The 14,630-nt window shown below is 41.9% G+C and overlaps 1 protein-coding gene across 1 annotated transcript in view; it reads left to right on the forward strand.

Annotated features, from left to right (window-relative positions):
* pax5 (paired box 5) overlaps positions 1 to 14,630 on the forward strand; it is a 53,465-nt gene that overhangs the window by 21,514 nt on the left and 17,321 nt on the right. The window contains exon 6 of the mRNA XM_061730159.1: positions 9,026 to 9,126. Within this exon, the coding sequence (XP_061586143.1) occupies positions 9,026 to 9,126 (101 nt within the window). The remainder of the gene's footprint in view (positions 1 to 9,025; positions 9,127 to 14,630) is intronic.

A 14,630-nucleotide genomic window follows, 5' to 3' on the forward strand; every position in this document is an offset into this window, starting at 1 on the left:
GTACCACTATTCACTGTGGAAGGATTTTCCTTTGAGATTAGGCTGCATGAGTACATGTACGTACCTAAACATACAACACTTTGCAGCCTTGCAGCTTAGAAACCACCTCTCCTAACCGGCCGTAGAAAGAACTCTTTTGAAAATCAATAGCTGATGTGTGTGTGTGTGTGTGTGTGTGTGTACATACTGTATACGTAGTGTGTGGCGTCTAAATCAGACATCTTCATTGGGAAACACACCTTTGTACACTTACATTTCCTCACTGGCGAGCTACTTGAGAAGCCGGTTAATGTAGTCAGTATTGATCACACGTGCTGTCGTACTGGATCAGCGTAGCATCCTGATGGGGGTGTGAGCTTCCGAGTGTGTTTATCTCCGTGTGTGTGTTTGGTAGGCAGTGCTTTCCACATGTACTTTATACTTTTGTGTCTGTGCATATGCATTAGCAGAGTTATGAGTGTGTGTGTGGTTGTGTCAGAGGCATTAAAAAGCCATCACGCAGACGGTCTCCTGCGGTAAATGAGACAGCACCAGATGTTGGAGCGAGGAGGGGGGGTGACAGAATGCCACCAGGGGCTATTTCTGTCTCTCACTCGTTTGGTCTCTGACACACACACACACACACACACACACACACACACACACACACACACACACACACACACACACACACACACACACACACACACATAGTGTGTATTGGTTCCTTTTCCCACAGCTGATGAATTTTCAAATCATTCCTTCAGGTTCCAGGTGAATCCCAGATGAACCACGATGCGCTCGATTCAGCCCACTTCCCCATTAGTGGAACACAAAGACATAAAACTAACACAGACAGAAACACGCATGTATTTATTCTACGAGATGCATTGTTCAACTCGACTCAAACTCAACAGCGAATGTCCCTCAATATTGGAGGTTTCAGCTCAGATAAGTTTCACTTTCATGAACAGCTGGGTGGATTACTTTCCTGTCTTTAATGCATAGTTTCAGTTTTTAGACGTCAGACACTCAGGTGTAAAAGTTTTTTAAGTTGTGGCATGCTTTAAAGTGCGCTTGGACTTAACTGAAGAGTTGTCAGCGATGAATTCTTACATTACATGTTACCGTGAGCACAAAAAAGAAAGAAAAAAAAGAGATGTTCTGTTACTGTGTAGAATACTATACAGTACATCCAAATGTTGCAAGCTCTGTGGTGCAAGACTTGATTTGGGGACTTCAAAATAACTAAGGTGGAAAGTGCCTTCAGATCTGATTCTGCCTTGCACGTGTATAACTAGAGCTTTTAGACCTTTCACTGACTTAAACTTAGTAATATCTCAATTTTGGTTTGTCGTAGCTTGGTTTGGACCTCTGTGCTCCATTCCTGAGGTGCTCAACAGGAGTGGTGCATTTTCACGAGGCCCTCGTTCCCCTCACAGGGAAGCATTAAGAAAGTTGACCAATCTGATGACCCTTAATAACCTCCAGGCATTTGACCATTCAGGAAACAACTTCATCTTATTCACAAGAACCTGTAATACTCGTGATGTTCCAACTCATTACACATTGTTTTGTAAATCATTACAAACTGTGGAGGTATCATGGTTGCAAAATTAGACAAGACTAACCTGACAGGAAGTGAACATCTGATATCAACTTTAAAGCAGAAAAATTCAGAGACCAAACTGTGACTGAAAATGAAGCACTCATCAGGAGTTTAGACTAAAAGATTCAAGAAAGACACATGAGCACCAAACCGGTGAAACATCTCACGGAATAGGAAACCTAATATCTGAACCAAACATAAATCGACATAGGGCCTATCCTGTACATTCTCTAAACTATTCCTACTAATTTATCACGTTGTGCACAGCTTAACTTACTGCAGTTATATCAAGGTTTGTGAAACACTTACAAAGTGTTGCCCATTGTTGAAACGTAGACATGAATATTCCATTATTTATATGCACATAGACAAAAAAAGTGCAAATATTAGAAATATACCAGGAGTTTTTGAGCAAGGGAGGAGCTACCTAGAAATCAAAAATAATTACACATGGTTGAAATAACAAGATTATTTCCCACCCCCACTGAATGCATCTTAAACAGTCTGGCAAACAAAACACTCTGATTATGAAAAGTAAATGATGTGATTTGCTTGAAATCGCACCTCAGAGAATCTCACGCAGAGTTAGGCATGGCGGCAGCAGCATTAAGAAGGCGGAAGACAATGAGACTGTGGTCAAATGTAGCAGTAAATCAGAAAACAACATGTATCTCCGCTAGCTGTTTATTGTATTTGAACAATTTCTGAGCATTTAAATTCTAAACACCGTACGGAGTAGTCAGGATCTTTTATTTATTTTTTTCTTTTTACATTTAATTAACCTTTTTTTAAATTAACAAAATAAAAGAGTTGAAAGGAAGGGTTAGAAATGAAATGGTGGTCCATGTTAAAGAAAACTGAATTTGCTGTATCTCATTGCCTGACTACAACGTTTTGACCACTTTATTTTTTCCTTGAATAAACCAAAGAGATACCAGAGAGAGTTATTTTGTTGCACTTTGCTAACAGAAAAAAAGAACAATATAATTATATTCATAGTATATATTATACAGTTTTGAATTAAATTTGCATAAACGTCAAAAAGATCAACAATAACATGTCCTCAGCTCTAATGTTTCATTCTTCAGAGCTGTTCTGTAGTTGAGGGTGAAAATATGTTATTTAATAAGCAGCATTACTGTTTCACACCCTTCTTTATACATGTGTACGTGCTTCATGTGTGGTCTCTACGTTTCCAGGACTGATCCTTGTGTACGTTGCTGCGTTACTCGGATCAAAACATTGCATCTCTTCATGTGTCACTGAAGCATTCGGAAAGTGTCATTTGGGCATCGGGTGCCGCTCGGGTGTCATGTTTTGCTTGTGTGTTTTATCTGCAGTGCTTCTGTGGCAGAGGTCTGCGCGGTTGGCTCTGCGGTCTAATTAACAGCATTGCTAATCACAGCTTCCATTAGAGCAGCCCCCGCTGGATAATGACACACATACACAGCGAGGGGCGACAGCAGGAACAGCATGCGCTGACATGGACAGACAAACACATACACCGACAAACAATGAAGCCGGCTTTTCACGTACACGTACACCCATATGTTGGCTGGTGCTGATATTCATGCGCACATATGCACACAACGGTGCACAAGGCCGAGGCCAAGAATGACCCTGGCCTTTTTAAAATTGTTTTTATTGTATATATCAAGTGTCATATTTCACATTATATCTTAAAGCTGCAACTTTTTAAAAGATGAAAACAGCAGATGTGCAAGTGGTGGGAACACGGCGAGGTGGGTTCGGCAGCATGTGTGTGTTTGTGTGTCTTGGTGGGAGGAGTGTGTGGGGGGGAAAAGCCCTGCGGTGACCTGTGCCCTCACGCCAAAGCGAGGGGAAGTCGGGGGTGACCGGGGGCAGCATGGAGATGAATAGGAGTGAATGGAAGAACTTGACTTGTGGGGCCAAAAGGGGACTATTGTACCTTCACCTATTCTGCTCCACACTGAAGCTGCCTGTGTGTGCGCACGTGTGTCCGTGTGTGTGTGTGTCCGTGTGTGTGTGTGTGTGTGTGTGTCCGTGTGTGTGTGAGGGTCGGTCTGTGTGTGCACTTTCAATTTGGATATGGACTTCAGGATAGGTGGGTCAATGACAAAGAAGATATATCTTGTCACCGTTTTCTTTTCCGAATACAAACTGCTTCCAGTATCTTTAAAGGAAAGTCATGCAATATAGAGCGATCGCTCAAAGCGCTCTTTAGCGTGAAGAAAAAAATCGTTTCTGTGGCATTTACCCAGAATGCCAAGTTGACCTCTCACCCCCTTGTGCATCCACTGTGACATGGAGCAGCTTACCAAATAAAAGAAGCTGGGAGAGAGCAAGAGACGGAGGACTAAGGAGGGAGCAAGCGAGGGGAATCCGCCGCTCCACTCAGCACCTCCCAAAACTTTGATCTTTGGGAGTTTGGGACACACACACACACACACACACACACACACACACACACACACACACACACACACACACACACACACACACACACACACACACACACACACACACACAGGGGCTGTAAGGTCAGACACTTGTGCTATCACAGTTATAATCTATGTCAAGTGCACACTAGTGGTCTCTTAAAGCAAACACACACACACACACACACACACATGCTCAGCAGGTAAAGACTCACATTCTAGTATTGGGATTTAATATTTCCAATGGTTTCTAAGTTGTGTGTGTGTGTCGGGGGGGGGGGGGGGGGTTGGAAAAGGCAGGCTGAGATGATTATGGAGAAGGTGACAGAGAAAGCGGAAGAGAGTGGAGAAAAAGCAGAGAGAAGGGGAACAATGAAGGCTCATTGTTTGTTTTGTTCTGTTCTGAAAAAGAAGGAAGAGAAACGTTTCCCTTCTGAGACTGAATCACAGAGATAGAGGCAGCTGGGAGTGTTTGTGTATGTGTGTGTGTGTGTGTGTGTGTGTGTGTGTGTGTGAGTGAGTGAGTGTATCCGACAGTGAATAGGATTTAACCCGTCACGGCGATGAGTTTCTTTACCCAGGGATACAATGAGACCAGCCGGAAATCAAGCTATACCCACCCAAGTCCACACCAGGAAGCATGTGTGCACACCTCCACAAATCCACACTCGTGAATTTCCAATAATTGATTATAAAATACCTAAAAGCCTCATTCTCACTGCTCGATTGCAGTACGCTTTGTCTTCTCTTTGTTTTGCCTGTTTTTGGTCATTTGAGGGTCCACTTTGGCAGGCTTTGGTCAGTGTCTTAGTGCGTGTGTGTGTGTGTGTGTGTGTGTGTGTGTGTGTGTGTGTGTGTGTGTGTGTGAGCGACAGTAAGAAAGCAAAAGCAATAAGCTGACTGAAATGGTGCCATCAGAGCTACATGATTGATCAATTGAATTCCATCACGAAGACTGGCCAGTGGGATTAAATGGGTTGCCGTGGGTTACCAGGCTAAAGCATCATACTGCCTTTATCTCCCCGCTGATTGGTCTGTCACCAGAGACCTGGACCATAGACTCACACTGTCCCCGGCATCTGTATACGAGTGTGTGTGTGTGGGTTTCTGTGTGTGTAACTACAGGAGTGAAAGAGAGATTACGATCGAGGAGTGAGTTTGTTGGAGAGTGGCTGAAAGAGGTTGTGAGTACTGAAAACGCATTGCCAGGTTTTGTGAGCTTCACAGCACTGTGTGCTATTGATGATGTCTTAAGATACGAGGTTTACACAAAGTCTTTGAACCAAACCAAAACAAACAGTTGTCCTTTGCCACTATGCCGGGACTAGATTCAGTATTTTATAGAGGTGAAATCTGGTTCATAGACAGCCAACTGAGAATAATCCCCTTGAAACTTGTTTTAGTCCCATCATAAACATAGATTAGAAGTTTAGCTTTACCAATCTACCCTTTTTAATAATATTTATTTCTATTGCTTTGTGAATCTTTGTGAATCAATCAAGTGTACTTGATATAAGATATGGGGGGTAACTAGAGGAGCTGAATAAATTCAGGTGATTCCTCCAGACATGAGACAGTTGCTTGAGTCTCTCTTCTGTCAATGTGAATTATGTTTGTCTCTTTGTAGGGACCATTGTGTTTCACCTGGTGATTAGAATTGACTGGGACAGAGCTGGTCCCATTTATTCAGGCCTGGAAATGCCAATGGGCAGTTTGGGGTTCAGCTGCCTTCCCAGGGACACTTAAGCAACTTAAAGACTGAAACTCAAAACCATTAAACAAAATCCATTTGAGAGATCAAACTTTCTGCTTTCGTTCAAAAACAGACAAATATTTTATTACATTCATAAAATAAAATAAAAAAAAAGTAAATTATTGTTTGTCTTGAAATGTTGACGTGACCTGACATTGTTCATGACATATTCAAGGTGTATCTCCACCTTTTGCCTGTAGACAGCTGGTATAGGCCCCAGCATAAGAGGCAGGTATGAATGATGGATGGATGGATGGATGGATGGATGGATGGATGGATGGATGGATGGATGGATGGATGGATGGATGGATGGATGGATGGATGGATGGATGGATGGATGTTGATGGGATAAGTGTGTCACTTAAGCCAGTGGTTCCCAACCTTTTTTCGTTGTTTCTCCCCCTACTTGTGTCTAAGACCAGCCAGGCCCCCCGACCCGTACATACTAGCACCAAAATAGTTTTTAATTGAAAAAATGAACATTAATTTTGTTTTTCTGATACATTTCTCTTTGGTTTACTCTGTATACATATGACTTTGTTTTTCTCCAATGTCACCAATGTATAAAATACGCACAAAAGGACATAAAAGGACATAAAAATATTTCTGAAAAATGTCTCTTTTAATATGAGACCAACATTTTTTTACATTTTTCCTTTAACAACCTGTCGGAGTAGATTAAATGTTGAGTAATGATATAATAATAAGGAATGCAATCATTTCCTGTGTTTGTCACCAGTGTATAAAAAAAAAAAAAATATATAAATTATTCCTAACAATGTCTTATGAATTACTCATTCGCAAATATAATTTTTACAACTGCATAATTTCAAAGCAGACAAAGTTTTGCGCCCCCCCAGAGATCTCTGGCGCCCCCCCAGGGGGGGCCCAGACCCCAGGTTGGGAGACACTGACTTAAGCAATTATACTGTATGTTGCATCAGTTCATGTGAATAGACTGCATTGATGTTCAACTGATTTTATTCTAAATGGTGAGCCTTCATGTGTTTCCACCAAAAGTACTTTGCTAGAAAACTAGCAAATGTAGGAACAAGAGAACGTTGGGCAATATGATGCCCCACGCAAAGTCTCTTCTCATTGGCTTAAGGTTCTAAAACTTTCAAAATATAGGATTTTCAGACATGTGGAGTACTTGCAGCACGTTACATCAGTCAGGTCATCCGATGATCAATACCTGCAAAAGCTAGGCTGTTTACTTTTCTAACCCTAACCCTCAAGTTAAAGAGGTGTTACAAATCTCCTGTTTTCAGCCCTGAAACTATTCATTATCTGTATCTGCCTTAGTCTGTTCCACGTCCTGGACCGGTTGCTGGTCCATCACGATTGCTAATAGATAGAAACAGACAACCATCTACACTTAAATGCCTAATCAAAGTAACATGTTTGTCTGGACTGGAAGAGGAAATCACACCTGGAGAAAACACACCGGGACTGGGAGAACATGTGACCTCCAAACAGAAAACCCCAGCCATCTCTAGGATGAACTAAATAGATAAATATATATATATAGATAAAAATAGGTTGTGAAATCTGGAACCCACTCAGATCGAGGGTCAGCACACCTATCTTTTCTTCCCCCCAGCTTCCAAATGTGGCTGGTTTGCCGCTTCATAATGCAGGCGCTCATGCACGACGCAGGACTGTTTCACAGGGCCGGTGGCAATACATCTGTACTTGGTTTCTAGAAATTTAAAAAGGCAACACTGAACAAGATACTGAGCTGACGTTTCATGTCTATCTGGGTGTTAAAATGAATGAGTTTATTACTAAAACAAACAAACAGACTCAGGTTCTCTCCCAGTGACGAGTGGGTTAAGCTGCAGCAGATCCACAGGTAAAATAAACAAGATTTAATTAAATATTATAGGATGAATATGATGTAATATGCCTAACTCATGCAATTGTCCACGGCCAAAATGTTTTTGGGCAGTTTGGGTGAAACTTTATTGCATATGTAAGCAAAACTTTTTCAGTTGCACAAACTGAGGTGGTTTGTGATTTCATTGAAGGCAGCAAAGGTTGTGTAAACATTTGACAGTACTTGATCATCTTTTTTTGGTTAGTTGGTAAAAAAAAGCCAACAAAAGTCTAATCAAATTACAATTCCTGCATAATTGTAGTCCGGATCTGTAAACCATTAGGAAAATATGTGATGTGGTGGCGCAGAGGTCAGTGATTATTTTGTTTTTGAACCACAAAATAAAACTAACGATATAAAATCCAACTTGAAATAAACAGAGATTATCATTTGAGTTTGAATACGATTAGAGATGGAGCAACAGTGTTAAAATCCTTGAAAGCATGAGCTTCTTGCTCGCCTCCTTCTTTCCTTACTTTGTCTCTTCTGTTTTTTTCTTACTTTTTTCATCAGTGCTTTTTTTTCTCCAAGACCACAGTCTGCCACAAATGAATCTGTATTTTCAGTCCAAATGGGAAAAAAAGTATATAAATATATATATTTGAAGCCCCCTACCCCTCTTCACCTGTCTGTCATATCACTGCCCTGGACACACACCCGCATACGCACACTTTGACACACACCGAACACACAGTGACCCCCAGGACTAAAATAGGCTCTCAGGAGCAGTTTGGAGCGATGAATTGGCTCTATAGCAGGGGATTTTCACCTTCATCCCCTTTTTCTCTTTATCTTTTTCTCTCGTTCTCTCCTTTCTAATCATTTGTGGGCCGCGACTCTTCAGAGTTCTTATAATTGTCTCGTTCAGTCCCTGAGCTTTGCAATAACTGCAGGATACGAGAGCTCACAGTCTAATACTGATACTGAAGCAATATGTTTGTGTGTATGTGTGTGCATGGGTGATGCTATGAGCGGGACGGAGAGTTCTGTTTATATGAGAGGAGAGAATGTACTTTTGAAAGATCAAGAGGGAGCGACAGCTTATGCTTGGTAATGGATTGTATTTGTATACCGTTTTTCCCTGAGTCTCCGCAATCTATGAAGTCACTCAATCCCAAATCAGTTTAGTGGAGTTCATTCGAGTCCTCTAACTTTTTTCTCCACATCTGTCTTAGGGATTTTATTTACCTTATCAGCCCTTGTGTCGACTCTTCCGTTCATTCTTCGGTCGTCGTCTATTTCATTTTGTCCCGGTCAAGACTCACAAACACTTCCGTTATCTGCCTGTTCTCCACAGCTTCTCAAGCCTTCATTACTCTGGTATCATCCTCCATTTGCCAGCTTTTCTAACCGCGTTCCCCTTCTTCCTTTTCCTGTCCGTTCAGGTTTGCAGGAGTCACCACTGGCAAATGGGCATAGCCACAGTGGGCGGGACTTCCTCAGGAAGCAGATGAGAGGGGAGCTGTTCTCACCACAGCAGATCGAGGTACTGGACCGCCTCTTTGACAGACAGCCATCCTGTCCAATCCCATGCAGCACTGAGCTCTATCTGAGCCCAGACTCTGGCAAGGTAAGGGCGAGGCATCGCGCAGGCTCAGATCGTGTTTGGGTTGAAAGGTTAGCGGACTACGCCACTTCTAGCGTGCTGTATTGAGAAATACGAGGATAGCAGGAGAAAAAAACTGTCCATGATTTACTGACAGGGGCAGTTTGCCTAATTGATCAGATACAAAATAATATCTAAAGCTAAATTCAGACATTTTAACCCTTGTGCTGTCTTTGGGTCAAGGGAGGGTGAAGGGAGAAAAGAAGGAATGAAGGAAAGAAGGAAGTAAGGAAGAAAGCAGAAAAGAAGGAAGGAAGTAGGAAAGGGAGTAAGGAGGGGAGAAAAGATTGAGGGGAGGAAAGAAGGAAGTAAGGAAAAAAGGATAAAAGAAGGAAGGAAGGAAGGAAGGAAGGAAGGAAGGAAGGAAGGAAGGAAGGAAGGAAGGAAGGAAGGAAGGAAGGAAGGAAGGAAGTAGGAAAGGGAGTAAGGAAGGGAGAAAAGGTGGAAGGGAGGAAAGAAGGAAGTAAGGAAGAAAGGAGAAAATAAGGAAGGAAGTAGGAAATGGAGTAAGGAGGGGAGAAAAGATGGAAGGAAGGAAAGAAAGAAGGAAGTAAGGAAAAAAGGATAAAAGAAGGAAGGAAGGAAGGAAGGAAGTAGGAAAGGGAGTAAGGAAGGGAGAAAAGGTGGAAGGGAGGAAAGAAGGAAGTAAGGAAGAAAGGAGAAAAGAAGGAAGGAAGTAGGAAATGGAGTAAGGAAGGGAGAAAAGATGAAAGGAAGGAAAGAAGGAAGGAAGGAAAAAAGGATAAAAGAAGGAAGGAAGGAAGGAAGTAGGAAAGGGAGTAAGGAAGGGAGAAAAGGTGGAAGGGAGGAAAGAAGGAAGTAAGGAAGAAAGGAGAAAATAAGGAAGGAAGTAGGAAAGGGAGTAAGGAGGGGAGAAAAGATGGAAGGGAGGAAGGGAGAAAAGATGGAAGGAAGGAAAGAAGGAAGTAAGGAAAAAGGGATAAAAGAAGGAAGGAAGGAAGGAAGTAGGAAAGGGAGTAAGGAAGGGAAAAAAGGTGGAAGGGAGGAAAGAAGGAAGTAAGGAATAAAGGATAAAAGAAGGAAGGAAGTAGGAAAGGGAGTAAGGAAGTGAGAAAAGATGGAAGGAAGGAAAGAAGGAAGGAAGGAAGAAAGGAAAAAATAAGGAAGGGAGTAGGAAAGGGAGTAAGGAGGGGAGAAAAGATGGAAGGGAGGAAGGGAGAAAAGATGGAAGGAAGGAAAGAAGGAAGTAAGGAAGAAAGGAGAAAAAGAAGGAAGGAAGTAGGAAAGGGAGTAAGGAGGGGAGAAAAGATGGAAGGAAGGAAAGAAGGAAGTAAGGAAAAAGGGATAAAAGAAGGAAGGAAGGAAGGAAGTAGGAAAGGGAGTAAGAAAGGGAGAAAAGGTGGAAGGGAGGAAAAAAGGAAGTAAGGAAGAAAGGAGAAAATAAGGAAGGAAGTAGGAAAGGGAGTAAAGAAGTGAGAAAAGATGGAAGGGAGGGAGAAAGGAATGGAGAAAAGGAAGGAAAGAAGGGAGGGAAGAAGGAAGGAATGGAGAAAATAAGGAAAGAAGGAAGGAAAAGCAAATAAGGTAATAAAGGAACGAATGACGGAAGGGAGGTAGGAAGAAAAAGGAGTAAAGGAAGGTAAAAAAGGAGAAAAGGGGAAAGGAAGAAGGAAGGATAGAGCATGGCAGGAGGAAAGAAGGATAGAAGAATTGGGTCATTTTGACCCAAAGACAGCACAAGGGTTAAATAAAATTGCTATAACTGCCGTTGTGGATTTGTGCTTTGGCTCATTCAGCTGTTAGTGCTGTTCATGTGAGTAGACGTTTAGATACATGCAGCAATGCTCAAAATTTTCCCAAAGACCAAAAACAACATTTAATGGTTTGTCCTGGACCAATACTTCTTATTCTCCCTTGAATAGACCCACATTACTGTCCGCACAAATAAAAAGGCACCAGTGAGGTGCTGTGTGGCACTAGACGACATGTTGAGCACCAAACATAAGTGCAAAAAGGTCCCTTTAAATATCTTTTATGCTTGTATTTGAACAATGTTTAACTACTGTATTAAGTTAGCATGGTAAATTAATAAACCTCTGCATACGACTTGGTGAATATGAACAATTGTCGGGGCTTATGCTGCAGACACAAAGCCAATTATAAAGTCTCAAGTGACAGATCTGATATTGTTGTTTTTGGTCTTTTTGTTCACAACAACCAAAGACTATTGCACAATGCCAGCCTTATCCTTTAGCAGCTGAGCAAAAAGATAAATCTGCTTGACTCTGGAAATTGTTTTGACTTTGCCAGCTGACAGACGCACTGGATTTACTTTTCTGTAAGCGTGAGAAAAAGCTGAACACAAAGCGAGTAATCATGGACATAAAGTATTATTTTGAAACGTATGTTGTAGAGAAATCAGTCACAAAGCAACAGCGCTTTTGCATTCAAGAATGCTGAGTAAGATTAGTAAGCTCAAAACAAACTTAAAGCTGCGTTTGTATCGAGCAACATTTAAAGAAAAATGGTGGCTGATTTGTTTGTTTGCCTTTAGCTTAAACGCCTGCCTGCTTTGCCTTGCCATGCCATGTCAATCTTGATCAAATAAGCTATATTGCGCAACAAAATTGCTTCTATCTTTATGTTTTCTTTCAAAATGCTTGCTCACTGAGTGATGAGCATGGAGTTTTGTTTTCTCCATCCACCTGCCACACACCCTGCAAGTTCTTGAGGCCTGATAGACGTGATGGGAAGCAGAGAACCTGGTCTATTGATGTTCCTATAATCTAGAAACACTGCAGGGGTTAATGAGTGTATTGACCCGGCTCTCATTATGACCTCACTTCCTGCTGCTTGGGGGACAGCGGCATGCTGATGCACGTCAAAATGAGCTGCATATGTGCGTGCATGTGAGAGACAGAAAAGAGAAAACGGAGAGCGAGAGAGGGCGTGTCTGTGTGTCTTAATGTTGCATCTGAAATGACCTGCCGCCCTTTACCAGCAGTAAATTAATCTAAACCTGAGTGGAATGGACAAGTTCCACTCTGAATAACAAAATGAGAGCAAGCTATTATTTGTATTCTGTTTACCTTTTCTCAAATGTTTTTCTAATCTGCAGCCCTTCAACCTGTATTAAGAAAATATTTTTTCAATTGGCCAAAATGACACTTTGTTTTCTCCGGGTTTTTTCGCCCCCCCAGAAACTCATAGAACAAAACTGATTGTTTATTAAGCCACTGTCAAGGACAAGAGGGCAGACACGTTGCAGAGGTGCAGCGGTACACAGAAACACAAAAACGCTACAAACCTAAACCTACAGGGTTGAATTTGACTTCTTAACTCATTCATCTCCATGGCCGGCGTCGGAAGTGTATAGCGCCACAGGGCAATAGGTCGACGGGGACTGGCTGTGGCGGCTCTATAGAATGAAGATGAAGCCCATAATACCCACGATTCATAGGTCAACGTCCCCTCTGAGCCCAGATGAGCCGATGAGCTCCAGCCCGCTCAGGGGTCAAACTGACTTTAGGAACTGCATCACAAAGAGATGCGAGCACATACACGATCTGCATCGCTATCTGTGCCTGCACCTTTGCTCCACCATCCCCCCCTTTTTCCTCCCAGTGGGCCTGATTGACTGTTAGACCCTTAACACTGACACGCTGACAGTTACAGCTCAAGCTCTTTGCTTTCTGCTTTAAGCTGTGTGTGTTAGTCCACACTGGCGGGGTTACTTGGTCAAGGAGGGTCACATCGTGTTGTGACTGACGGTTCAAGCAGATGCTTGATAGACATGGGTAGTAACGGTGTTTGTTGGGGTGTCTCAAAGTCTTAAGTTTGAGACAAAAAGGGAAGGGAAACATGCAAGCTGAGAAAAAGAGACTCAAGGGGGTTCAATTTCAAGTTTTAGTACTAATAAACTTACATTTTGTCTTCTTTTTTGCCTTATTTCTTATTTCATAAGCCCACTTCAACGCACAAAAAGTGAAAGCGTTCAAAAGCAAATAATGCTGCAGTAGCCACTCATGTCGTCTTTATTTGAAACGTTTACTTGGTGTTTTTCGTTTCCAGTTTATTTTGTCCGTTCTCCTCTTCTCCCTGTAGTCTATTAAATTGCGCTATTAATTTATGGGTACGTGCTCGTGTGTCCGTCTGCTCGTGTGCCTGTCAGAGAGAGTTCATTTGAATTTCCCTTCAATCACTTTCCATTACGCAGCTGATAAATCAGGAGGGTTGACTGTGCCCACACCCATCCCTGCTGCTCAGGGTCCAAGTGCCCATTCCAGTGCCAGTCGGTCCGGCTGAAGTGGAACACCGAAAAAGATTTAATCTCCAGCCGTGAAGCTTGAAAATAAAAGAAAGGTGGCTGATGCGGGGGAGAAGCAGGGGAGAAGATGATTTGCAAAGGGTTGGCGGTTTTAGAAGAAAGGTCAGCAGTCTCATAATGATCACGCGAATGTATTTTATTTGTAGCTACCCAAAAGTCTTGATTTCCAAGTGAGAGGTTTCAGCTTTTTCCAACAACCCTGAAGTCAAAAGTCTGATTCAGAAACTAAAACAAACCTCACGTTGACTTGAGAATCCCAAACATGGCAGCTTCTCCCATCAGCACAGCGAACACTCAGCTAATTTTATTGTTTATAACACACATTAAGTCGACATGCACACAGTACTGCTATCCTTTTATCATTGGAGCTCTTGCTATGCCTTTGTGTTTGATAAATACAGCATACAGTGTTGTCATTAATCTGCATAGCCAAGTTTATTCATTCGGTTGTGACGTCATTCTGAGTTCTGATTTATGGCTTTAAAGGTAAATTAGCATCCGACATTTGATGATTGACACTCAGGCGAATTCAGGCTCTTCCTTTATTGTGAAACTAAGCTTTACATTTCTAGAGCTGAAACCGGCGCTAAATTATTTCATAAAGACCAATTAAAATATAATATCCTGTTGTCGATAAGTTAATCTCCGAGTTGAACTTATACGCCCGACTTTACCTTGAGTCAATAATACCTGTCATTGGATTGATTAGGAGCATGAGCAGGGGGTGCTTATTTATTCATAATAGCTCGAGGGCTGCTGTTGTTTTGTGAGTAATTATTATGTCTGGACTCAGAATGCGCTTCCTGAATAACCTGGCATCTTTTTCATAAATTCAACAATGTACCCGCGCAGAATTATTATCAACATGAATTAAGAAACAAATTAGTCAGAAAGCTGAAAACATGTACATTTAAATATCTCTGTCACCTTACTTTCTTTCCTATATTGTTCAACTCTTGGAGGAGACAGATTTGAATTGAAATAGGAATTGCCCGAACCAACCAAAGTGAAGCAAAGCAATACATCTAAATTTCCACTCGGTGATAGTGAACTTTATCCCAATCAAAGTGAATGAGAGGTATCTGTTGACACCAAA

This window comes from Cololabis saira, chromosome 1 (assembly GCF_033807715.1).
Source record: "Cololabis saira isolate AMF1-May2022 chromosome 1, fColSai1.1, whole genome shotgun sequence".
Classification (NCBI taxonomy): domain Eukaryota; kingdom Metazoa; phylum Chordata; class Actinopteri; order Beloniformes; family Belonidae; genus Cololabis; species Cololabis saira.